Source organism: Salmo salar, chromosome ssa26, assembly GCF_905237065.1.
Source record: "Salmo salar chromosome ssa26, Ssal_v3.1, whole genome shotgun sequence".
Lineage (NCBI taxonomy): Eukaryota > Metazoa > Chordata > Actinopteri > Salmoniformes > Salmonidae > Salmo > Salmo salar.
In genome coordinates this window covers 17404000-17428115 of record NC_059467.1, presented here as the reverse complement: position 1 = coordinate 17428115, position 24116 = coordinate 17404000, and the positions used below count along the sequence as shown (strand labels likewise).

The following is a 24116-nucleotide window of genomic DNA, read 5'->3' as shown; positions in this document are numbered from 1 at the left end:
TAGGAAACAGCAGAGGGAGCACCCCCCTATCCACATCGACGGGACAGTAGTGGAGAAGGTGGAATGTTTTAAGTTCCTCGGCGTACACATCATGGACAAACTGAAATGGTCCACCCACACAGACAGTGTGGTGAAGAAGGCGCAGCAGTGCCTCTTCAACCTCAGGAGGCTGAAGAAATTTGGCTTGTCACCAAAAACACTCAAACTTTTACAGATGCACAATCGAGAGCATCCTGTCGGGCTGTATCACCGCCTGGTGCAGCAACTGCTCTGCCCACAACCGTAAGGCTCTCCAGAGGGTTGTGAGATCTGCACAACGCATCACCAGGGGCAAACTACCTGCCCTCCAGAACACCTACACCACCCGATGACACAGGAAGACCGCCAAAAAGATCATCAAGGACAACAACCACCTGAGCCACTGCCTGTTCACCCCGCTATCATCCAGAAGGCGAGGTCAGTACAGGTGCATCAAAGCTGGGACCGAGAGACTGAAAAACAGCTTCTATCTCAAGGCCATCAGACTGTTAAACAGCCATCACTAACATTAAGTGGCTGCTGCCAACATACTGACTCAAATCTCTAGCCACTTTAATCATTACAAATTGGATGTTATAAATATATCGCTAGTCACTTTAAACAATGGCACTTTATATCATGTTTACATACCCTACATTACTCATCTCATATGTATATACTGTACTGTATACCATCTACTGTATCTTGCCTATGCCATTCGACTATCGCTCATCCATATATTTATATGTACATGTTCTTATTAATTAATTTACACTTGTGTGTATAAGGTAGTTGTTGTGAAATTGTTAGATTACTTGTTAGATATCACTTCACGGTCAGAACTAGAAACACAAGCCTTTCGCTACACTCGCATTAACATCTGCTAACCATGTGTATGTGACCAATACAATTGGATTTGATTTGACATCATAACGCTTTGTTAAGTTGAGAAGCTACTCTTTGAGTTCAGTTTATCCCTTGCTAAAGGCTAGAGGAAAAAACATTTAACTAAAAAAATAGTAGTACACTTACATCTTCTGGTGCAAGGGCATAGCTACAATAACGTAGGACAATCAGCTTTATGTAGGACAAACAGTGTTTTCTCAACAAGTCAGTAGGACAAACAGTGTTCTCAACAAGTCAGTCTTCAAAAAAATGATGTCTAAAGGTGAATTAAAGACCCCCTAAAAAGTCAGACAGCTCTCTCATTAGCAAGCCAATCCAATTAGTTTTCCATGGGTTTGCCTTGTCATCAATTACATTATAAATATGTTTTATTGACCTAAACTTCCACCTGGAAAATGAATACCTTTGGCCAGCTACACGTTTACAATTCTAGTGACAATATGCTCCAGGTAAGGACGGTTTACTGTCACTCAGTCACCACACAGGAAGACTGTTGTGACCAAATGTTTCAAAGTTGTCTAAGTGATTTACTTATTTCTATATTTTGGTGTTCTAACCTCCGCCCCTCAACTGAGCACGCGCTGGATGCTGGGATTCTGCAGGCTCGGGAAAACGCCATCTTTAAACCCCAGAAGAAAACACAGTTGAGCGCCGGGGTTCAACGACACACCGTGCCTGCGTTGGGTTAGAATTTTGCGGGCATCATCATGAGCAGTTTGTTGACCAGCGAAACAAATAAGCAACTAATTGAAAGAACTGTTAATACTCAACCAAGCCACATTTTATGGTCTTAGAATTGTACTATCAGAAGGCCGACATCAACAACAATACTAGCTAGACGGAAAGACAACGGACGAGTAATCAAGGCGTTGTTATTGAGCTAGCTAACTGTTTGCTTGTTTCCATTGGTGCCTTGTTAGCTAGCTAGCTAACCTGCCTTGAAGGCGGTTTGACATTCACATTACGTTGTTTTAAAAGGCTTGATTTGGGACTCGACTGCGTAGCTGCAGTTTTAGTCCCGAATTCACTCCTCCCCAGCGGCCCAGCCGGAGATGCGTGGAAGATGTCGGTTTCGGGGCTGAAGGCCGAACTGAAGTTTCTGGAGTCCATTTTTGATCCAAACCACGAACGCTTCAGAATTATTGACTGGAAGCCGGATGAGCTAAACTGTCAGTTTAATGTGACTGGAGAAAAACTGTTGATTATACATTGCAACATTACGGTAAGTAGGGAGACGAGGCGACATGGCTAGCTAACGTTATTTGGCTGGCTAAGTACATTAGTTAGCTAACGCGGTAACTAGTTACAGTAGGTTAGCTTTGAACACAGTGTTTTAGCCTCGCGGGACAGGCGAACGAACAGATGGTCAAAGAAACAAACTGTGGCCGGTCGAACGTTAGCCAGCTATCATTTAGCTATGCAATGTTTGTTTGACTTTTGTTTATACTTCTAACGTTAGTAGGAGTCCCAATATTTGCATGTTAGCAAGCTAGCTAACGGTAGCTGACTTGTTTCTAATATAGTAACTTAGTATGAGTAAATATTTGCATATTACTACTGTAGGTTACGTACTTAACGTTAGCTAGCTAAAATACTGAGAGACAAGCAAGTCTGATTTTAGCCAAAGACTTATCCTGAAACGGGCATGACATTATGCTAGGGCCTAGGCTAGGGATGCTTTCTGCGTCACTGATGAACATCGTTAACGTTAGCTATCTACACTTCCGCATTTTCTAACGTTAGTTGATTGTCAAACAAGTTCGATAGCTAACGTAGTGGTTGTTGTAATTGCATGTTTCATGGTCAACGCAATAAGGTCTAGCCCGTCAGTTGTCACTGATAACACTAAGTTAGCAATACTCATGACGTCAGTAAATAATTGCTAGCTAGCATGATTCAAAAGCATCACTTGTCAAACAGCTTCTGGTCTTGTCAAAAGACCGTGGTCTGCCAGCTCAGCTTTTAGTTAGCTGTATGCTGTTGGTTTGTATTTTCCAATTTGCTACATTCCTTTGACCAGCATACTAATTGAATTCAGTGCTCTTAACGTTACTTGGCTAGTTAAGATTCTATAAGGAATGTGAAATGGCCACCATCACATTCATTTAGCTTCCGGTAATGTTAAGTAGTAATCAGATATTTATTTTGTCTGTATAAAATGACTTGAGATTTCCTAGATGTATGATTCAGACACAGGCCAATGTCACACTCCTGTTTAATTTCAATGTTATTGTTCCAAACAATTATCACACAATAATGCTGATTTATTTTTGTTTTGTTTCTCTAATCCTCAATAAAACCCATGTATTGCAGGAATCGTACCCCTCCACACCTCCAATCTGGTTTGTGGACTCTGATGACCCAAGCCTAACACAAGTGTTGGAGCGCCTGGAGGATGTCAGAAAGGGCAGCACCCTGGTAATATCTCAGCCCTACAACTAGTATAACTAACAGTTGATGGTGGAGTGTATTCTTCTGAACATTTTGCATCTTATTTCATGTTTAGTAACGTCTATCTATTCTGTGCTATTTCATCACAAGCACTTGATTGAGCCTAGACTTATAGCAGAGCCAGCAGATCCGACCCTCTTGCTTACAGATGCACTAGGGTCAGACAGCATTCCTGTGTAGATTGACTGCAGAGCCGTCGCGAGATATGGTTTGGAAAACATATTTCAATCCAGGGATGAGAAATGCGTTGTACTCTGAATTGTCCCATTATCCCAAAAGTTTCACAGAGAAGATTGAACGACTCTCCTTTTCGTCCTCATGCAAAAACAGCAGTTTACCTAAACTAGCAGTCCCTTTTAAATGGGCCAGGCTGTAGCTCAGCAAGAGCATTCTCTGTGCATGATTTCACAACGCCGGCCTGCTGAGCCAAGCCATCAAAAGAAGGCAGATTATTGGGGTGCTAAATCATTATTTGACTATCATTTCAATCCCAGCCTTTGATCTAGTATGTGAATGCTTTGGAAGGAGACTTCCCAGTGTTCAGATAATGAAACTGGATTATGACAATATATTTGAAGTATTTGTTTACAATTACAATTTTGTTTAGCAGATGCTCGTATCCAAACTAAAACAACCGTATTATAAGACATGAATAGTAATCAAATCAACTTCACCTAAGTGTTATACGGAGCAGTAGAAACATGTTGTTTTTTGGCCTATCACAGCTCTTCTAATGACTAATTAACCATACCTGTATTGGTGGTGTTGGGTAAAGCAGTTCTGATAGGAGAGTTGTGTGACAGCTGGGATATTTTATACTGCTCTTCCAACCTGTCTTGGAGGTTAAAGGGAGATGAATGTCAGACCAATTCAGGGAGGTACTCTGCTACAGGACAAGTTCTCTGCCTGTTTCCTCTTGTCTTAGTTTCAGCTGTTAGGCAGCTGAGGTTTTTAAGTGTTTTGGAGTCACCCTCATGTCACTCAAACATCACAGGACAGCCCTCTGTCATGTTTGGCATGAGTGTCGAGAGTGCCTCTCTGTAGAACCGGAGGGATGGGTTTTCTTGACAGACACACTGCCACAGTTTCAGCAGGCCAAAGGACCTTGTCGTGTGAATTTTGAGATTAAATCAAACTTTATTTGTTACCTGCTCTGAATGCAACATGTAGACCTTACCGTGAAATGCTTACTTACAAGCCCTTAACCAACAGTGCAGTTCAAGAAAGAGTTAAGGAAATATTTAAAAGAATTAACTAAAGTAACACCAATAAAATAACAATAACAAGGCTATATACAGGGGGTACCGGTACCGGGGTGGGGGTGAAGTGACTGAATAGATACTTAACAGCGAGTAGCATCGGGGGTTGTCAATGTAAATAATCCAGTGGCCAGTTTTATGGCTTGGGGTAGAAGCTGTTAAAGACCCTTTGGTTCCTAGACTAGGTGCTCCGGAACTGCTTGCCCGTGCAGTAGCAGAGAAAACGGTCTGACTTAGGTGACTGGAGTCTTTGACAATTTTTTGGGCTTTCCTCGTACACCGCCTAGTATATTGGGCCTGGGTGACAGGAAGCTTGGCCCCAGTGACGTACCGGGCCGTGCACACTACCCTCTAGTGCCTTACGGTCAGATTCCTGAGCAGTTACCGTACCAGGCGGTGATGCAACCGGTCAGGATGCTCTCGATGGTGCAGCTGTAGAACCTTTTGAGGATCTGGGGGCCCGTGTCAAGTTTTTTCAGTCTTCTGTTCTGTCTCCTGAGGGGGAATAGGTTTTGTCGTGCCCTCTTCTTGCGAGCACGGAGTAGCCTAATCTTCGTTTTTAAAATTACGATAGGCTATCGCTATCCTTTATCGAGTACCCTTTTCAGACATAATGGAATGTGCTCCCTTGAAAGCGCTACAGCTTGCTTGTCTATTAGTGTAGGCTACAGTACGGATTTTTAAATGCCGACACGAAACCTTCTCTGGAGATACGAATGGGCATTTTACTTGTCTGTAAAGGAATGAGGCTTCTGAAGTGGGACTAACATCCATTACTAGGCAACCAGAACTATCAATTAAACAATCTTGAGCTGCTGCCTGCGTGGAGACCAGTCTCTCCTAAAAAAAGTACTTTAAGGTTTGTTAAATACTGTGACTTACCAAGACCTTTAGTAGAAATTAAACAACTATCAACCATACTATTAAAAAAAATAACATTTTATGCTGGAGCAGAATTTCACTGTCACATTTTACACATTTTCTGAAAAGTTACCAATTGTCACTATTGCTATGTTACTGTAGCTGTGTTCTAAGTCTGTAAAGAGTTGCAGTAGATAACTTAATTGCTTGTCCCTAGGAGTCATGCATATGTAATAGGGCTGTTATTCTGCCTTGTAAATTGTGGAATGTTATGACTTTCTGATAAGAAATAAATAATTGCCGTTTTTAAACGTTAAGGAAAATTGTCCATTTGTCACATACCTAGTGCACTTATATGCACATATGTGACACAGTACGCACCTTTCAGGAACCATTTGTTGCTCGTGAGCTCTACTTTGTGTATTCAAAAGTCCTGGAGAATCTCTTCAAGATCAGCATTACAAGGTATATTTGTAGCAAACAGAGTGAGCAGTGGTACAAATGAGAGCCATGAGCACACAGCCACTACCTGCTCCTCATCTCCCTACAATGCAGTGGCGCGATCCATTTTATTTCAAATGGTGTCAACATTTTCATTCATTTTGGAGTAGAATGTATTTTTGAAAAGTCATCACAAGTGACCACTTTTATTGATTTTATTTAACCTTTCATTTAAGTAGGCAAGTCAGTTAAGAACAAATTCTTATTTTACAATGACGGCCTAACCCGGACGAAGCTGGGCCATTTGTGCGCCGCCCTATGAGACTCCTGATCACGGCTGGTTGTGATACAGCCCGGGATCGAACCTGGGTCTGTAGTGACATCTCTTGCACTGAGATGCAGTGCCTTAGACCGCTGCGCCACTCGGAAGCCCTTCTCAGTCGTTCTACCTGAAAAATCTCTCAGGGGGGCATGACCCCAGACTCCCCCAGCAAAGAGCAAGCCCTCGCCCCCCCCTTTTGCCATTGCTGAAAGAAATCCTAGGGGAAACACTGAGTTCTCTGTAGGCTATATCGGCTTATGTAGCTACATTCTTTGACTTAGCCTACTTAATCACACTGCATGCTCTGTTTGTAGCCCACCAGATCTGCATTTTATTGTACTCTTATCAAAGATATCTGTGGTGTTCAGATTTTCTCTGCACCATGCATTATACAACATTTTCACCATTTATGGACCAGGCCTACATTCAGTAGAATACATTTCTTCTATAGCAATACTGAGAAGCTTGCAGAGGTACACATTTCTGCACTAAGTTACTGTTGCTAAGGTGTCTGACATTCCCTGACAATCTTACCTTTCATGTAGTCTCTGAAGGTGTGCTGTGGTTAAGGTACAATGCAGTAAATAAGTATTTGCCTCCTTTCTGATTTTCTGTTTTTGCATATTTTCTTACACTGAATGTTATCAGATCTTCAATCAAAACCTAATATAAGATCAAGGGAAGTTGTGTTCAAATAACAAACATTTTATAATTATTTAATACATTTATTCCACATCCAATGCCCTGTGTGAAGACATTTATTTTTCCTCTTACAGAGTACCTGGTTGTAACTCCTGCAATGACTGCCACCTTAAATGACTGCAACCAACAACTACAGGAAGCATTTGATCAGTCTCTCGCATCACATTTTGCCCCACACTTTCATGTAGAACTGCTTTAACTCAGCGACCTTTGTTGGTTTAAGTCTGCACTTTGACTAGGCCATTCCAAAATGTACAATTTGTTGCTTTACATCAGAATGGCTGAAGACTTCCATTTTTCTGGTGAAAACCAAACACTGCATTCCACAATAAGAACCTCATAACAATGGTCAAGTGTGGTGGTAGTGTGGTGGTTTGGGGATACTTTGCTGCCTCAGGACCTGGATGACTTGCAATCATTGAAGGAACCATACATTTTGGTCTTTATCTGCGAATTCTAGAGGAGAATATCAGGCTGTCTGAACTTAAGCTGAATGCAGCTGGTTCATGCAGCAAAACAATGATCAAATAAACGCTATCAAGTCTACATCAGAATGGATGAGAAGGAAAAAAACACATTTGAAGTTTTGTAACGGCCTAGTCAAAGTCCAGATCTGAACCCGATTGAGATGTTATGGCAGGACCTGAAACGAGCAGTTCATGCTCAAACCCACATGTCGCTGAGTTAAATCAGTTTTGCATGGAGTGGGTGAAAATTACTCCACAGCGATGTGAGAGACTGATCAACAACGACTACAGGAAGCGTTTGGTTGCAGTTATTGCAGCTGAAGGTGGCACAACCAGTTATTGAGTGTAAGGGGGAAGTTACTTTTTCACATGGGCATTGGGTGTTGCATAACTTCTATTATATAAATTCCATAAGTATCTCATTTGTTTTATTTGTTCGCTCAGGTTCCCTTTATCTAATATTAGGTTTTGATTGAAGATCTGATAGCATTCGTTGTAAAAAAAATCAGAAAGGGGACAAATCCTTTTTCACGGCAATGTATCTGTGACATGTCTGTGCTGTGTTATCTAGTGCTGCTGACCTGCTAGTTTGTTGCCTGTGCTCCCCAACTCAAACTGTGCCTGCTGGTACTGTCCCTCGGTCCCCCAGCTCCTGCAACAGCTAAAGCGGCTCATCTGTGACCTCTGTCGGCTGTACAACCTGCCCCAGCACCCAGATGTAGAGATGCTGGACCAGCCCCTCCCTGCCGGCCCTGTAGGACAAGACCGAAAGGTAAGGACGCCTAATGTCTGCTCAAAATGTTTTCTGGTTTTCAAGTACTACTAGGCCTGTATATTTTTCCATTGGATGGCATTGAAGTAAAAAATAAGCATCAAGAGGCTTTTTCATGAAGACCATCTCCTTTCACATACCTGAAGTGAGTCATGTGCCTAATCCCTTTGTTTAATTTTATTGTCAAAGCTACCTAATACTGTCCTGAAACCGTCCATCAGCACAGACATTAATGATTAGGTCATTGTCCCGGGGATGGAATCAATACTCTTCCTGTGGGAGGGGACAGTGGGAGATGCTAGCATAATTTACCTCGTAACCAATGAACACACAACCGTAGCCTCATGGTAGGCTACAATCGAATCCCTGAGCTGACAAGGTAAAACAAAAATCTGGCGTTCTGCCACTGTCAGTTAACCCAGTGTTCCATTGAAAATAAGAATTTGTTCTTAACTGACTTGCCTAGTTAAATAAAGGTAAAATAAAAAATAGTCTACTTAGCAATTAGAATGACTGAAGCAGAGGTTGAATGTTAAATAGTAGGAGCCTGTACAGTTGAGGAATGTTGTTTCTGACTACCCAGAAACTCACTTACTGGTTTTGCACATTTCAAAACATTCCTACAAATATCTCTACCGGTTTTTTGTTAGACTATAAGCCTACATCTAACTTGCTAAAGCAATTGGCGTCACTAAGTATGGCATGTTAGGAATGAGATTGAACTGTCTGTGAACTCATCTTTCTCTCTGTTGTGTTTCTTTAGCATGGGGTCACAGACGAGGTCACGTCGGAAGAGGAGGAAGAAGAGGAAATGGGAGAGGTCCTTAACCCTTTTCAAATAACTGTCATTACATATAGCGCTGCACATTACCATGGTGATTTGAGCTGAGCCATGCTGGATGTCAAGCTCGACTAGATAGTCAGTACAAATCACACATATTTCAAGTGTAAACTTGAAGTAAAACATGTCTTCTAATGCTCTTATCTTGTCATTGTGTGTTGTGCCAGCAGGACATTGAAGACCTGGACCACTATGAGATGAAAGAGGAGGAGCCAGTGGATGGGAAGAAGTCTGAGGATGACGGCATCGAGAAGGAGAACCTGGCCATCCTGGAGAAGATCCGCAAGAACCAGAGGCAGGACCACTTGAACGTAAGTGCTCATTCGGTAAGGTGACATTTTATACGCTTTTGGGGGATGCATGGGGAATATATCTGTCGTTAGGCCTAGAACAGTTTACTGCACCCGGCACTGTTACACTGGGATGTTTAGAGTGACCCTTTATGATATAGCTAATGTGCATGCATCTAACCAGTTTTTCAGGTGGTTCTGAATGGATGTATTTTCCATCTTGTTTTCCGTCAGTGTTTTACTGAGGGAATTTCTTACCAATGCAGTACACCCATATTATGCTGTTTAGGACTGTATTTGTAAACAAGGACATGATCAACATGGATTGCGTAGGTTAAATGACAGTAATTAGTTATTCTGATAGTAGTCATGTTATCTAACATTTACCCATGGCTCTCTTTATTGTTGCTTTAGAATACAGCTGTTTCCCCTAAGGTCTGTGAGCGTTCCCGAGAGACTTATAAATGAGATGCTCTTCTCTCATCCTCCACAGTCCCTACTGCATTCAATGGCTCAGCTCTTCAAATCTATCATTATTGCAGATGAGAGCCTTGCTATGGAACCTGTGAAATTCTCACCATATATTGTAGCGAACTGTATACTGACAGTTAGTTCTGAAGCATTTTGTCTCTATGCTGATCAATACCTGTTAATTTATAGGAGTTTGTATACTTTTTATCTAAATGCAGGACTATTAGCATATTTGAACTGGCTCTGTAAATATTTGATTTAATTGTTGCCGTCAGTGTCTGTGCATTTATTATCCCCAATTGTTCAATGTGCTGTATGTTTGGGTATCGGTGTATTACCCTGTCTGTATTGTGTGTTGCAGGGTGCGGTATCTGGTTCAGTGCAGGCCTCAGACCGCCTCATGAAGGAGCTCCGGGAGATATACCGGTCCCAGAGTTACAAGATGGGTACGTACTTCACTGCAGCAGCACTAGAAGGCTCTTCAGATATGTTGCAATAAAAAAAATGACAGTTTGATTCCGAATGTCACTTACCAGACTATGCATTCTCTTCCAGGTATCTATTCAGTGGAGCTGGTCAATGACAGCCTGTATGAATGGCACGTCAAGCTGAGGACGTAAGTAACTAAAGAGGGGGGTTATACTGTGGTTAAGACTGGAGGAAGTTGACAGGAAGGCTGGATCTCAGGATGAGGGTGGATAATGCCTTATCGCATTCACTGCTCTTTCGGCACTAGGCCTGTTTACCATAGGAGTTGACAGTACTGTATAATTCTAGCATGTGGCTGATGTATTATGATGCACTCTATTTGCTCAACAGCGTAGATCCAGATAGTCCTCTACACAGTGACCTGCAGGTTTTAAAGGAAAAGGAGGGAATGGATTACATTCTGCTCAACTTCTCATATAAAGTAAGTACCAATGCTGATACTAGAAAGCAAAGCCAGTTTGGTAGTGTTGGGTGTTCTCATTTTAATGTTATTTTGTTCTCTACCTGCAGGATAATTTCCCCTTTGATCCACCATTTGTACGGGTGGCTTCTCCTGTGCTGTCTGGAGGGTGAGTTCAGTTCACTGCGTATGAAGGGAATGGTTTTGTTTTTTCTGCGGTGTTTCCACTGTGACGGAGTTGCTCCCCTCACTTAACCATGAAGGAAGGGCAATCTTTTCTGGTCTAGACATTGTCAACAGCCAGTGAAAAGCTGACAGTCAGAAGTGGCAGTTTAGCTAAAAGGAGATCATCTGTGCTTGTGGATAAGAGATTTATTGTGGATTTTTGATCACCTTTTATATCTACATATTCTAATATTTTCCTCTGACCTGCTGTCTTTAAGTTATGTTCTTGGAGGGGGTGCCCTGTGCATGGAGCTTCTCACAAAACAGGTATGTTTTTATGCCACAATGTCAGTTCAAAACTTGTCCACTGTTATTTCACAGTGGAGGTAAATGCTAGTGCATTGATGATGTATCGCCACTTGATTTCAGGGCTGGAGCAGTGCCTATTCCATAGAGTCTGTAATCATGCAGATCAATGCCACTTTAGTCAAGGGAAAAGCCAGAGTGCAGTTTGGAGCCAATAAGGTAAGCATTGTTTGTCTAAGGGGGCAGAGAGCTTTGAAATGTGTTAACATGATGCGTACTATAGGGTGTATTGACATGGTGTTCTGACATGGATAAAGGGGTGAGCTGTGTGTGTGTGGCCAGCTGGTCCTAGCTGCTCTTTGGAGATGAGGTATCTATGAGCCCCCAGCACTTCATTTAAACAGGACGTTGTTACTTAGCGTCGCTGGGACAGTGCGACGCTGCTGATCTCTTAATGCTGACGCTTCACATGAGTCCACTTCGTGCTGTCATTTCTCTCCCTCTTCTCTCAGCACAGTCACACTAATCTGACTCTGGGATCCCAGTAGAATTTGGAGCAGACCAAATGACAGGGCTATTTATAGACAAGCTGCAGTTTCAAGGAATCTTGGGCCCTGCTGTATGAGAATCTGTTTTTTAAAAGTTAGGATCTAACCTTGTACACCAAACAAAGACTTGATACTCAGCTATGTTGATTTCAAATCTTGCTTAATGAAAGTGTTTATCATATCTGTCCTGAGGTTACAAAAGTTGGGTAGGTATGGTTAATAAAATGCCAGAAATGTACCTATTAATCAAAAACATAAGAATACCAATGTTTCTGTTACTGGGTTGATAGGACCTTTTTTATAAGAGCCAGTTCCACTCTGAATATGAATTTTATTACACACACTGGAGAAAATAGACCCAGCTCCCGGCTCCTCAGAGATTTTCCCCACACGGTTCAACGCGCTATTTATTATGGTGCGATTAATGGTCACCCGCGGTGCGTGCAAACGTAGCATGATAACAGATCGAGCGGCGCAATTCTCTGGGGGAAGCTGATGGAAAGGCATCCACCGTGCAGTCAGACTTCATCAAACTAATTCACTTGTACGTGATGGTGCTTAGTCCTGAACCTTTACACTGCTTGGGGCATTCATAAGCACAAGTTCGATATAGGCGCTGTTTTTGTTTCAGAACCTATACAATCTTGCCAGAGCACAGCAGTCATACAAATCCCTGGTCCAGATCCATGAAAAGAACGGTGAGTATTACCATGTCCAGTTACACATCTTGTATCATATTTGACCTTGAGATTACATCCCTCCATACATCAGTCAGTGGTTGGGAAGATGCAGTATATATACAAAGTATGTGGACACCCCTTTAAATGAGTGGATTTGGCTATTTCAGCCACACCCGTTGTTGACAGGTGTATAAAATCAAGCACACCGCCATGCAATCTCCATAGACAAACCTTGTCAGTAGAATGGCCTTACTGAAGAGCTCTGTGGCTTTCAACGTGGCACCGTTATAGGATGCCACCTTTCCAACAAGTCAGTTAAATGTCTTACCTGCTAGAGCTGCCCCAGTCAACTGTAAGTGCTGTTATTGGGAAGTGGAAATGTCTAGGAGCAACAACGGCTCAGCTGCAAATTGTCACGCCACACAAGCTCACAGAACGGGACTGCCGAGTGCTGAAGTGCGTAGTGTTTTAACATGGTCTGTCCTCGGTTTCAACACTCACTACAGAGTTCCAAACTGCCTCTGGAAGCAACGTCAGCACAATAACTGTTCGTCGGGAGCTTTATGAAAAGGGCAACTGCACACAAGCCTAAGATCCCCATGTGCAGCGCCAAGAGTCGGCTGGAGTGGTGTAAAGCTCGCCGCTATTGGACTCGAGTGATGAATCACACTTCCAACTGGCAGTCCGACGGACGAATCTGGGTTTGGCGGATGCCAGGAGAACGCTACCTGCCTGAATGCATAGTGTCAACTGTAAAGTTTAGGGAAGGAGGAATAATTGTCTGTTTTTCATAGTTCGTTCCAGTGAAGGGAAATCTTAACGCTACAACATGCTAGACGATTCTGCCTGATCTCACTAATGCTCTTGTGGCTGAATGGAAGCAAATCCCAGCAGATGTTCCAACATCTAGTGGAAAGCCTTCCCAAAAGAGTGGAGGCTGTTATAGCAGGAAAGGGGGAACCAACTCCATATTAATGCCCATGATTTTGGAATGCAATGTTCGATGAGCAGATGTCCACACACTTTTGGTCATGTAGTGTATTACAAGCTCCAAGAGGGTGTCATATGGCAGCTACAGTGATTTGTTCTTAGGTCAAGATAAAATGCATCCAACTCTTTGATCAATCCTACTGTCTTGGATGAACTGATTGTGTTTTGTCCAGTATAACTGAGTGTACTGTCTCTTGTCTGATCCTTGTAGGCTGGTACACTCCCCCTAAGGAGGATGGGTAAGAGGACCGTTGCCATGCCTCCACTGGGACCACATGTCATGGGAGCAACCCCCCCCCCCACTTTTCTTTTCCCTCTCTAACTGGAGTTGTTTTCATTGGGAGTTTGATCCCCATTCTGTTACCATGAGAACCAACCAACCAATGGTTAAAACCCCTCACTGACCAACCACCTTATCCACTTCGCAATAGGGGATCCACCCTCTCGCTATTTATCTTTCTCTCACTTGTGCAATCGCTCCCTCTGTTTTCTTCTGTTACAATCTCACCCCTAATCCCCTGAGCATTGAATTAGCTCCATATCTTGTGCAACTCCCTTAAATCCTACTCTGGGCAAGCAAAGAATAGCTTACTTACTGCCTGTGATTTCGGGTCAAGGTTGAGGCATGGCTTTTGCTAGTGACTGAAGCTGTCCATCAGTCGCATGACGGGCTGAGATTCTCCGGCCACAGACTGAAACAGAGAATGACAGGTGACATTCCCCTTGTGACAGTGGAGGCTGGGATGGACAATGAAATGCTGGTAGTGGGGATGAGCATCACCTCACTCCCCATGGATGGCCTCTGTCATATCTGTGCTTGTGTATCTGTATATTGCCAAGATTCCTCCTGGAATAACATGTCCTCCTAAAGCTAGCTTCCTTAAAAAACGGCAGGTCTACAAAAGCCAAAGGCCCTGAATGGAGAGAGGAGAGCTATAGACGCCTGACCAAGGTGTGACTGAGACGGCTTAATGGAGGATATCCTGTTGAGCACAAGAGGTGGAGGCCGCCTCCACCCAGCCCAATCTCCTCTCAGGCTGCTTTTGGAAATATGACCGGGCTTAGCAAAGGCAGGTTGGATTTAATCACTGTAATGTAGTTGAATATAACTCCATGTAAAACTTGTAGAGTTGTATTTCTGAGAATTGATTTAATTGTTTTTAACGTAACCTTGTGTGGGTTTTGGGGTTCGGGCGGGTGGAGACTGCGTTAGTATACCCCTGGCTATAGCAGGGGCATCAATTTCTCAAGGTGTATTTCAGACGTAGGATAACAAAGCATTTGCTTCATGGATACTCTTGCAGAAGTTAAAAGGAATACCTTTTAAACCATGTTTTTATGTAAGCATAATGACTACTATTGTTTTGTTTTCCTGTATAAATTGAAATACTTTTGTTAGTGGTTTCATATGTTCAAAAGTGACACACCATTCCTTTTACTCAATGACACAGTGGTGGTTTTTGGCCTTTGCTAATTTCCCCGGTGACCCAAACTTGATGAACCTTTCAGTAAGGCTATGCACACACAATTTCAAAACGGCTCAGTGCAGTCCCCTGCTTAATTTGAATCCATCGTCTTAACTAGCTTGTTCACACTCCCACATCGCCCATCCATGCCTAATGGCTGCAGTGGACTTCTTCATTCCACATGCTCAATAATAAAATATTTGTTGATTTAAAAAAATATATTTTCAGGTCTGACTGTAAGGTGTGTAGTAATGCCTTCAACAAAGACTGAGCCCCACTCATTTCCATCCTTTGCCTCCCCTCTCTGGTACCTTGTTTTCTGATTATTCACTTATGACCTGACCTCATGATCTTGGTTGTCAGTGATGGAAGGAAGTTTTTCAGAGGAACCCCTAACTCATGACCATCCTCAGCACTGTCAAACCTGGAGCATGCCAAGTCTTAGCTATATGAATAATATGCAGAATATTGTGTGAAGCATCTGATTTAATGTTATTACACACATATAATGTTTTTTTGTTTTGTGTGTGGGTATTATCCACATTGTTAGAAGTATGTTGTCGCAAAAACCAGCATAGGAACCAGCTTGTTCCTAGTAAATATTCCACTTTTTTTTGTTCAACGCTGTAGGTCAGCCCGACACACTAACCTCATCCAGAACTGTCACCCTTGTGAAATATACTAATAATGGGTATATAATGTGTAATTATGCTCCATCTACCTTGTATTTGTTGTAAAGTCAGCCACCCCCCCCACCTGTACAACACAATGCTTCACGTTCTGTCAAAATGGTGGCACTGAAGACTCATTTACAGGTTTATTACTATTCACCGAATATGGTGACTGACTTTATTACCAAATATGTCTACTACACATGGATAACCGTTGTCATAGTCGTTAGGTATTGGTACCAAGTGTGCCACAGCTTTCCCACATGGCTGACCTCATCGTGAACATGCCCCGGCTAGAAACTCCCCTGTGTTCTCTGGAGAAGCAAACTCAGGAATACATAGCTACTGCACACTTGACTTAGCAAGGGATTGCTTCACAAATGTCACGAGATGCAAATTATTATTTTTTTAAACTATTGTTTACTTCCAAATTGGTTTCCCCTCCTATAATTACAGTAACCATTGGCTTGCGCGCTCTCCATTTGGCTTGTCTCGATCTTTTTTAAAGTAGTCACTGGTAAGACTGGTAACAGGGTGGAGTGATGAGGTGGGAGGGACATGCTTGCTCTTGATATAGGCCCCATATATCTCATTCAATCCCTCAGATCAGGTTTGTGATGCAGAAAGGTGAACCAACGCTTTACCTCACCCATTTAAGCTCATTGTCTTGGGTCGTTTCTAATCTAGGACATCATCGTGATCCTGTACCTCCTGGTTTTGTAGTCTTTTGCATGTAGATATCTCAGAAATTACTTTCACTCTAGGGACTAGGGTGTGTGTGTGTGGACTGGACAGTTTTGATTTGTCAGGTTGGATCATTTATATTAGTTTGCAGAGGTCGGTAGATGCTGTCTCAGTAAACCCCATCTCTGGGAACAGATTATTTTTTTTATAGATTAATGTAGGACTGACTCTCACCAGATCAGCTTAGTTCTAAAGGATACCAATTGCAAAAAGGCTGTCTCCAACAGTTATGGGCGTCCCGCCCATGTGTTAGGAGTATGAGGTCTAAAACAAATGGACTACTATACTATTCTGTCCACCCCAGAGCAGGACTCCAACTCTTACTGTTTAAATCCCTGTGCCTTCAGAGCAGACGTCAAATGGGCTTTTAACTTCGTGGAAGGCCCCAATGTCTGTTCTAATGTCAGTCGTGCAGTGAATTACAGCTCCTCTTATACAGATCCAGACCAGTTTTCTGACTAAAAACCCAGTGCGATGGGAGATTTTGGTTTGAGACCTGAAACTAATTATTGGTTCCTTTTTCTGGCTTCATTTTGTGATTGGCGATTGAGCGGGTTATAAAGTTATGCACTGTTAGCATGCTTTTATTTTGTTTTTCATTGCAAGGGTAATTCTGACCATGTACAGTAATTTGTAAACTTGCATCAAGTTTATGAATAAAGAATTTTATTAAATACTCCTGTGTACTATTTGAGATGTGATCTAGAGCTGTGTAAATCTTATATAGGACCCTCTGCTTAAAACTGAAACCAGGAATGGGGATAAATATGGCTGTTCTCTAGCTCTAACCAGAAGGACAGAGGGGAATGGCTACCTGAGTCCTAAAAGCAATGCTTTTGCTAATGGAAGAGCAATGTAAATCACACTGGATCTGGAACACCGAGTTGGGTTTGGATGGCTAGTATGGCGATAACACTTCAGTAGATGATGGTTTGATGACTTCAATACATATCAGGGATATCTGTCGCAGAAAATCCATACAAATAGTTTCACTGTTATATTTGTGTTCTCTCTGGGTGCAGCAGATTACCACTAGAGGGTGCTGGAACATTGTTACAGAAATTCATTGATACAGCGCATTCTAAAATTATTCAGACCCCCTTTTTCCACATCTTGTTTCGTTACAGCCTTATTCTAAAATGGATTAAATAGTCCACCCATCTACACACAGTACCCCATTTCAAAGCAAAAATAAGTTCTGGAATTTTTGCATAACACCCAATTTACATAAGTATTCTGACCCTTTACTCAGTACTTTGTTCAAGCAGCTTCGGCAGCAACTACAGCATCAACTCTTCTTGGGTATGATGCTACAAGCTTGGCACACCTGTATTTGGGGAGTTTCTCCCATTTCTTCTTTGCAGATTCTCTCAAGCTCTGCAAGGTTGGCTGGGGAGCGTCGCTGTACAGCTAATTTCAGGTCTCCAGAGATGTTCGATCGGGTTCAAGTCTGGGCTCTGGCTGTGCCACTCAAAGACATTCAGAGACTTGTCCCAAAGCCCCTCCTGTGTTGTCGTGGCTGTGTGCTTAGGGTTGTTGCGCTGTTGGAAGGTGAACCTTCTCCCCAGTCTGAGGTCTTGAGCACTCTGGATGGAGCAGGTTTTCACCAAGGATCTCCCTGTACTTTTCTCCGTTCATCTTTCCCTCGATCCTAACTAGTCTCCCAGTCCCTGCCGCTAAAGAACATCCCCACAGCATGATGCTGCCACCACCATGCTTTACTGTAGGGATGGTGCCAGGTTTTCTCCAGACGTGGCACTTAGCATTCAGGCCAAAGAGTTCAATCTTGGTTTAATCAGAGCAGAGAATCTTGTTTCTCATGGTCTGAGAGCCCTTTAGGTGCCTTTTGGCAAACTCCAAGCGGGCTGTCGTGCCTTTATGATCGTGGCCAGAAAGAAGCCACTCAGTTAAAGGCCTAATTGGTGGAGTGCTGCAGTGATGGTTGTCCTTCTCGAAGGTTCTCCCATCTCCAGATGAACTCTGGAGCTCTGTCAGAGTGACTATCGGGTTCTTGGTCACCTCACTGACCAAGGCCGTTCTCCCCCGAATGCTTAGTTTGGCCGGGCGGTCCGCTCTAGGAAGAGTCTCGGTGGTTCCAAACTTCTTCTATTTTAAGAATGATGGAGGCCACTGTGTTCTTGGGGACCTTCAATGCTGCAGAAATGTTTTGGCACTGTATATCTGTATTTTATCCGTATGTTAAATTTGGAGCATTCTCCCTCAGTAGCTGTTTTCATTATTTGATATTTTGACATGAATATCACAAGTCAAGTCTGTTTTGGCTTATATTCCCTCATCAATACTTGAGTCACACAGTGGTAGAGTGAGTTGGCAGGGTTTGAGCAATCCCATAGATGAAGTCTGATGTAAAAGCCAAATTAATCCCTATGGGTTATTACGGGGGAACATTGCTGTAGTCGGTTCTTTTTCTCAAAGACAGTCAAACAACATCCTGCCCTCCTTCAAATGCCTCTATACTGGTCGCTCTTCTCATCCCTGCAGGAACAACAGTTATGGTTATAAACCACTCAAACCAAGTACAGACATTGTGCATTTGGAAACAGAGGCACCGCTCCCTTACGTTCTACCCACAACGATCTCGGAGCATGCCCAAGACAATGAAACTACATTTTCCATTATAAAACATTGATAACTTTAATCATATTTATGGATAGTTTGTATGCAGGGCAAGCAGTTCTGACTGAAAGGAGGAAGGAAAGGAGAGCGAGACAGATGAGAAGTAGAGCGCTCCACGATTCCCCTAGCAAGGCTAATTGCTTATTAATGACATTTTATTTGAATCATTTTTTTGTTGTTGATTTGGAGTCTTGGCTGACTGTCCTCTGGCTGTAGTGGAGAAAACCTCATTACCTGGCTCTGGCCATACTCTCTGGCTCCTCAGCCTGTCTCCCGGATGCTCGCCCGGCTCCAGGTCTGACAGGCGAGTGAGGATGTCTTTGAGGGGGTGGAAGGAGTGTGTGTCACTGTGATTACCTCTACGGAGGCCATACTGAGACTGGGATAATGCTGGCTTTTCCTTCATCCCAAGGCCAGATCCTAGTACACACTGCAGTTTGCTTTGCACGCAGAATCCACTGTAGTTGATTGATAGCCTGAAGCTGAACAGTTGTTGTCCATCAGAACTCGACATGCACCAGCAGCCTTCCATCAGCCAAATACACAAGCATCACCCAGAGTCAGGGACTACGTTTTTACATTTACATTTTAGTCATTTAGCAGACACTTATCCAGAGCGACTTACAGTAGTGAATGTGTACATTTCATTAAAAAAAATTCCCCCGTACTGGTCCCCCGTGGGAATCGAACCCATAACCCTGGCGTTGCAAACACCATGCTCTACCAACTGAGCCACACGGCACTACATCAAAGACATAGTGAGGATTTCATCTGACATACTTTCACATGTTCTCTGATAACTCTCAAGTCTCCTCACTGTTCAGCATCTTAACCTTACAGATTGTGCTGTCAACATGTTCCTCCAAATGGAGTCTGGAAAGAGATGCCTTCACAGGTTATCTGACTTCAGAAGCTGCCTGTTATGAGCATTAATCATAACATTCTCCTCCTAGTATCATGCCCATGCTATTATTTTATTAATTTATTTTTATTTAACCTTTTATTTAACTAGGCAAGTCACTTAAGAACAAATTCTTATTTACAATGATGGCTTACCAAAAGGCCTCCTGCAGCGATGGGGACGGGGGCTGGGATTAAAAATAAAATACGAATATAGGACAAAACACACAAGAGACACAACACTACATAAAGAGAGACATAAGACAGCACAGCATGGTAGCAACACAATCAAGTGTGAAGTGTCTGGTTTGATGAACTATGAACCTGCTACAGTATATTGTGCACTAATATGCAGTGGTCTTGTGGTATGTAAGAAGGTCTCCCTGTTAGAGTAAATTGGAGACACAAGCAAAGGTCAATTGTAATATCTTCTTCCTCTGAGGTGAAGCAACAGGGTCAATGAGCAAGGAGCCAATCACAGTGGCCCTGAGTGACCTGCTGCTGCATTGGAAGAGCTGGGAACCAATCAGGCACAGGCAGGTGTCACGATCATCCTCACATATCATACAGCCCCAGTTAACTGGAAACATGTTCTAGTGCAAAAGCCTGAGGTATCTATAAAACAAATGTAACATTTCTTGACGTAACCATCCCTGTCACATAAAATAGGGATGGAGGAGAAAACAAGACAAGTGATGAGTTTAAGATGGCCAATGGCAATGAATGTGGAATCTAATTGTACCTTGAATTGAAGTAAACTGTCAGAGAGTATTTGGTCATTTGTCTTTATTCTCTGAATACCAAAGTACCAGCAAGGTGGACATCTGTAATAATTCACAGCCTAGGGATGTATGCTGTATACTAGTGTGTTGTAATACTGCTAGTTGATTGACATTAAGATGATGCATTCCTTCAGCAGTATATCTATGTGCAGAATGTATATTGTATTTCTAGGGACAAGCACTTGGGAACGGATCAGATTATTTAAAACAAAGTTAGTCAGGTCAGCCTGACCTAACCGGGGAATGGTCTCTGCTTCTTTCTGTCACCAGGAGCACTGTTCTAGCGCCTGAATGTCTCAATGCACCGCTGATGACAGATCCCCTCAAGGGCTTGCAAATAAATCCCAGGAGAATATTGGACAGATGCCTGGGACACAACGCTGAATTTCAATTGAATTGTAAAGCATGTCCTTTCTCTCTCTCTCTCAAACAGCATAGGCTGTTTATATTCTCTATAATGATGATTATTTGGCCTGGAGAACACAGTGGGCTGCTTATTTTCAGTGATGAGAGGCAATGCTACACAATGTATGAGATTTATATTTATATTACATGCTTTCACACTACAAAGGGAGAGAGCTCATTTTATTTCATTACAACTATCCAAATCAGCGTTTTAGGGGCATGTAATTGCAGGCAGCACTGCGGTGAGAATGACCTTCACAAGCGTTTTCCATGTTGCTTTTCATAAATGTACTTCAAATGTATTCACGGTCTGCCTTTCAGACTGCCACAGAGTCACAATCAGGAGATAGGATGCATATATTACAGTAAAAGGCCAGCCTGACAATCCAATTCTTTCCGGCTTGAAGTCTTTGGTAAATATTAATGGTGCATCCGCCTGCATTTCACTCTGTCTTCTGGAAGTTTCAAAGTTCTCATCACAGACCAGTTAACCTTTTCAGGGAATGTATCCAGCCAGAGACATATTGGTCCGTTCTCTTTCTACTTCCCCTCCACGGAACAGAATGCAAAGTATCTTACTAATAATGAACTACTTGCCTGTTTTAACTGTCTAGCAATGCAAATGTTTCATGTCAAGACCATGCAACATTTCCAGAAAGATCGGAAATGAACCAAAATAACAAAAACTGTTAATTTACCCAGATGACCGCACTATCATCTTGGGTGATATTTGGTTTCTCTGAGGTGGTCTTGCATGTCAGATCAGAGATAGAAGGCAGTTTGTCACAGTGATGATGTGCCTCCTTGCATAGGCTTACATGGACTCTAAACTAAATGGATATCCATTATAGGGGGTTATGATTCATTCTAGATGCTTACTCAATATTGTGTGTGTGGGGGGGGGAGGGGCATTGTAGCAGAAAGTCCACCTCAGACAGAACAAAGTAATGGACAGTAAAATATATGAATTCCTTACTGTAAGATGCTCTGGATAAGAGTGTCTGCTAAATAATTTTTTTAAATGTATTATTATCCCTGAACGCTGTAAGTTACTGGCTGCACCATTGTTTGTATGAGAGAGCAGAATTCAGCCAGTGGTGAGTGAAGGTTATTTAACTCTGCTATAATGCATCAGTGCCCTGCCTGGACTCAGGCTACAATTGCACTAGCACAGTGGTTCCCAAACTTTTTATAGTCCCGCACCCCTTCAAACATTCAACCTCCAGCTGCGTACCCCCTCTAGCACCAGGGTCAGCGCACTCTCAAATGTTGTTTTTTGCCATCATTGTAAGCCTGCCACACAAACACTATACAATATATTTACTAAACGTAAGAATTATGTGTGAGTTTTTGTCACAACCGGCTCGTGGGAAGTGACAAAGAGCTCTTATAGGACCAGGGCACAAATAATAATAATAATCAATAATTTTGCTCTTTATTTAGCCATCTTACCTATAAAACCTTATTTGTTTATCAAAAATGTTGAATAACTCACCACAGGTTAATGAGAAGGGTGTGCTTGAAAGGATGCACATAACTCTGCAAGGTGAGTTGTATTGGAGAGAGTCTCAGTCTTAAATAATTTTCCACACACAGTCTGTGCCTGTATTTAGTTTTCATGCTAGTGAGGGCCGAGAATCCACTCTCACATAGGTACGTGGTTGCAAAGGGCATCAGTGTCTTAACAGCCAAGGCAAGAAATTCTGAAGGCAGCCCTTTCCAGAAATATGGCAGTGGCTTCTGATTAAATACAATTTTCACAGAACCGCTTGTTGCAATTTTGGTGAGGCTCTCTTGTTCAGATATCAGTAAGTGGACTGGAGTCAGGACATGAAAGGGATAATGAATCCAGTTTGTGTCGTCCATTTTGGGAAAGTACCTGTGTAATTGTGCACCCAGCTCACTCAGGTGCTTCGCTATATCACATTTGACATTGTCTGTAAGCTTGAGTTCATTTGCACACAAACAAATCATACAATGATGGAAAGACCTGTGTGTTGTCCTTGTTAATGCAGACAGAGAAGAGCTCCGACTTCTTAATCATAGCCTCAATTTTGTCCCGCGCATTGAATATACCGTAATTTCCGGACTATTAAGCGCACCTGAGTATAAGCCGCACCCACTGAATTTTAAAATAATTATTATTTTGAACATAAATAAGCCGCACATGTCTATAAGCTGCAGGTGCCTACCGGTACATTGAAACAAATGAACTTTACACAGGCTTTAACGAAACACGGCTTGTAACAAAAATAAATAGGCTTTAACGAAACACGGCTTGTAACAAAAAATAAAAAATTAGCAGTAAGCTTTAGTTGTCTTTTTGCACTGAGTCAATTCTTCACGCTGCTGTTTCCAACGTCTTATCATCGACTCATTAAGACCAAGCTCCCGTGCAGCAGCTCTATTTCCTTTTCCAACAGCCAGATCAATCGCCTTCAACTTGAAACCTGCATCATATGCATTTCTCCGTGTCTTTGCCATGATGAGTGTGACAAAATGACTACCGTAATCAGAATGATGGGAAGTTCGAGAGCGCTCGATTTAATCTAAACAGTAAACAAAAAAGTTGTTTGACCTTAACCCGTTCGGCAATTTCATTGGTCTAATGAAAGCTTCATGCCGCCAAAAAACTGAGCACGTCACAGAATGTGTTTTTTGGGAAAAAAAAATTGAAGCGGGAAAAATCCATATATTAGCCGTGTCATTGTTTAAGCCACGAGGTTCAAAGCTGGGAAAAAAGTTGCGGCTTATAGTTCGGAATTTACAGTAGTTGCAGAGAGTCCCTGTAATCCTAGATTCAGATCATTCAGGCGAGAAAAAATATCACCCAGATAGACCAGTTGTGTGAGAAATTAGTCATCATGCAAGCGGTTAGTAAAGAAAACTTTAAGCTCGTCTCGCAATAAAAAAAAAAATCAATACTTTGCCCCTTGATAACCAGCACACTTCTGTATGTTGTAAAAGCATTACATGGTCGCTGCCCATATCACTGCATAATGCAGAAAATACACGAGAGTTCAGGGGCCTTGCTATAACAAAGTTAACCATTTTCACTGTAGTGTCCAAAACGTCTTTCAAGCTGTCAGGCATTCCCTTGGCAGCAAGAGCCTCTCAGTGGATGCTGCAGTG

General features: G+C 42.5%; 1 protein-coding gene across 2 annotated transcripts; it reads left to right on the top strand.

The window, feature by feature from the left end:
* The first annotated feature begins 1506 nt into the window (after window positions 1-1506).
* LOC106587229 (ubiquitin-conjugating enzyme E2 Q2) lies at window positions 1507-16936 on the top strand. Of its 2 annotated transcripts, none has more exons than XM_014175413.2 (13): window positions 1507-2146; window positions 3238-3342; window positions 8077-8199; window positions 8963-9019; window positions 9211-9351; window positions 10163-10247; window positions 10357-10417; window positions 10621-10711; window positions 10801-10859; window positions 11134-11182; window positions 11285-11380; window positions 12341-12407; window positions 13591-16936. In XM_014175413.2, exons 1-13 carry the CDS (start codon window positions 1988-1990, stop codon window positions 13620-13622), a joined length of 1125 nt encoding a protein of 374 aa, XP_014030888.1. In that variant the 5' UTR covers window positions 1507-1987; the 3' UTR covers window positions 13623-16936. The 2 variants fall into 2 exon arrangements, with proteins under 2 accessions (XP_014030888.1, XP_014030887.1); XM_014175412.2 differs by having other exon boundaries at window positions 1508-2146; window positions 9211-9366.
* Window positions 16937-24116: the final 7180 nt, after the last annotated feature.

Coding starts and splice junctions, on each gene's coding strand:
- LOC106587229 (XM_014175412.2), top strand. CDS start 1,988: ATGTCGGTTTCGGGGCTGAAGGCCGAACTGAAGTTTCTGGAGTCCATT. Junction 8,200..8,962: donor CTGTAGGACAAGACCGAAAG/GTAAGGACGCCT, acceptor GTGTTTCTTTAG/CATGGGGTCACAGACGAGGT. Junction 9,020..9,210: donor AAGAAGAGGAAATGGGAGAG/GTCCTTAACCCT, acceptor TTGTGCCAGCAG/GACATTGAAGACCTGGACCA.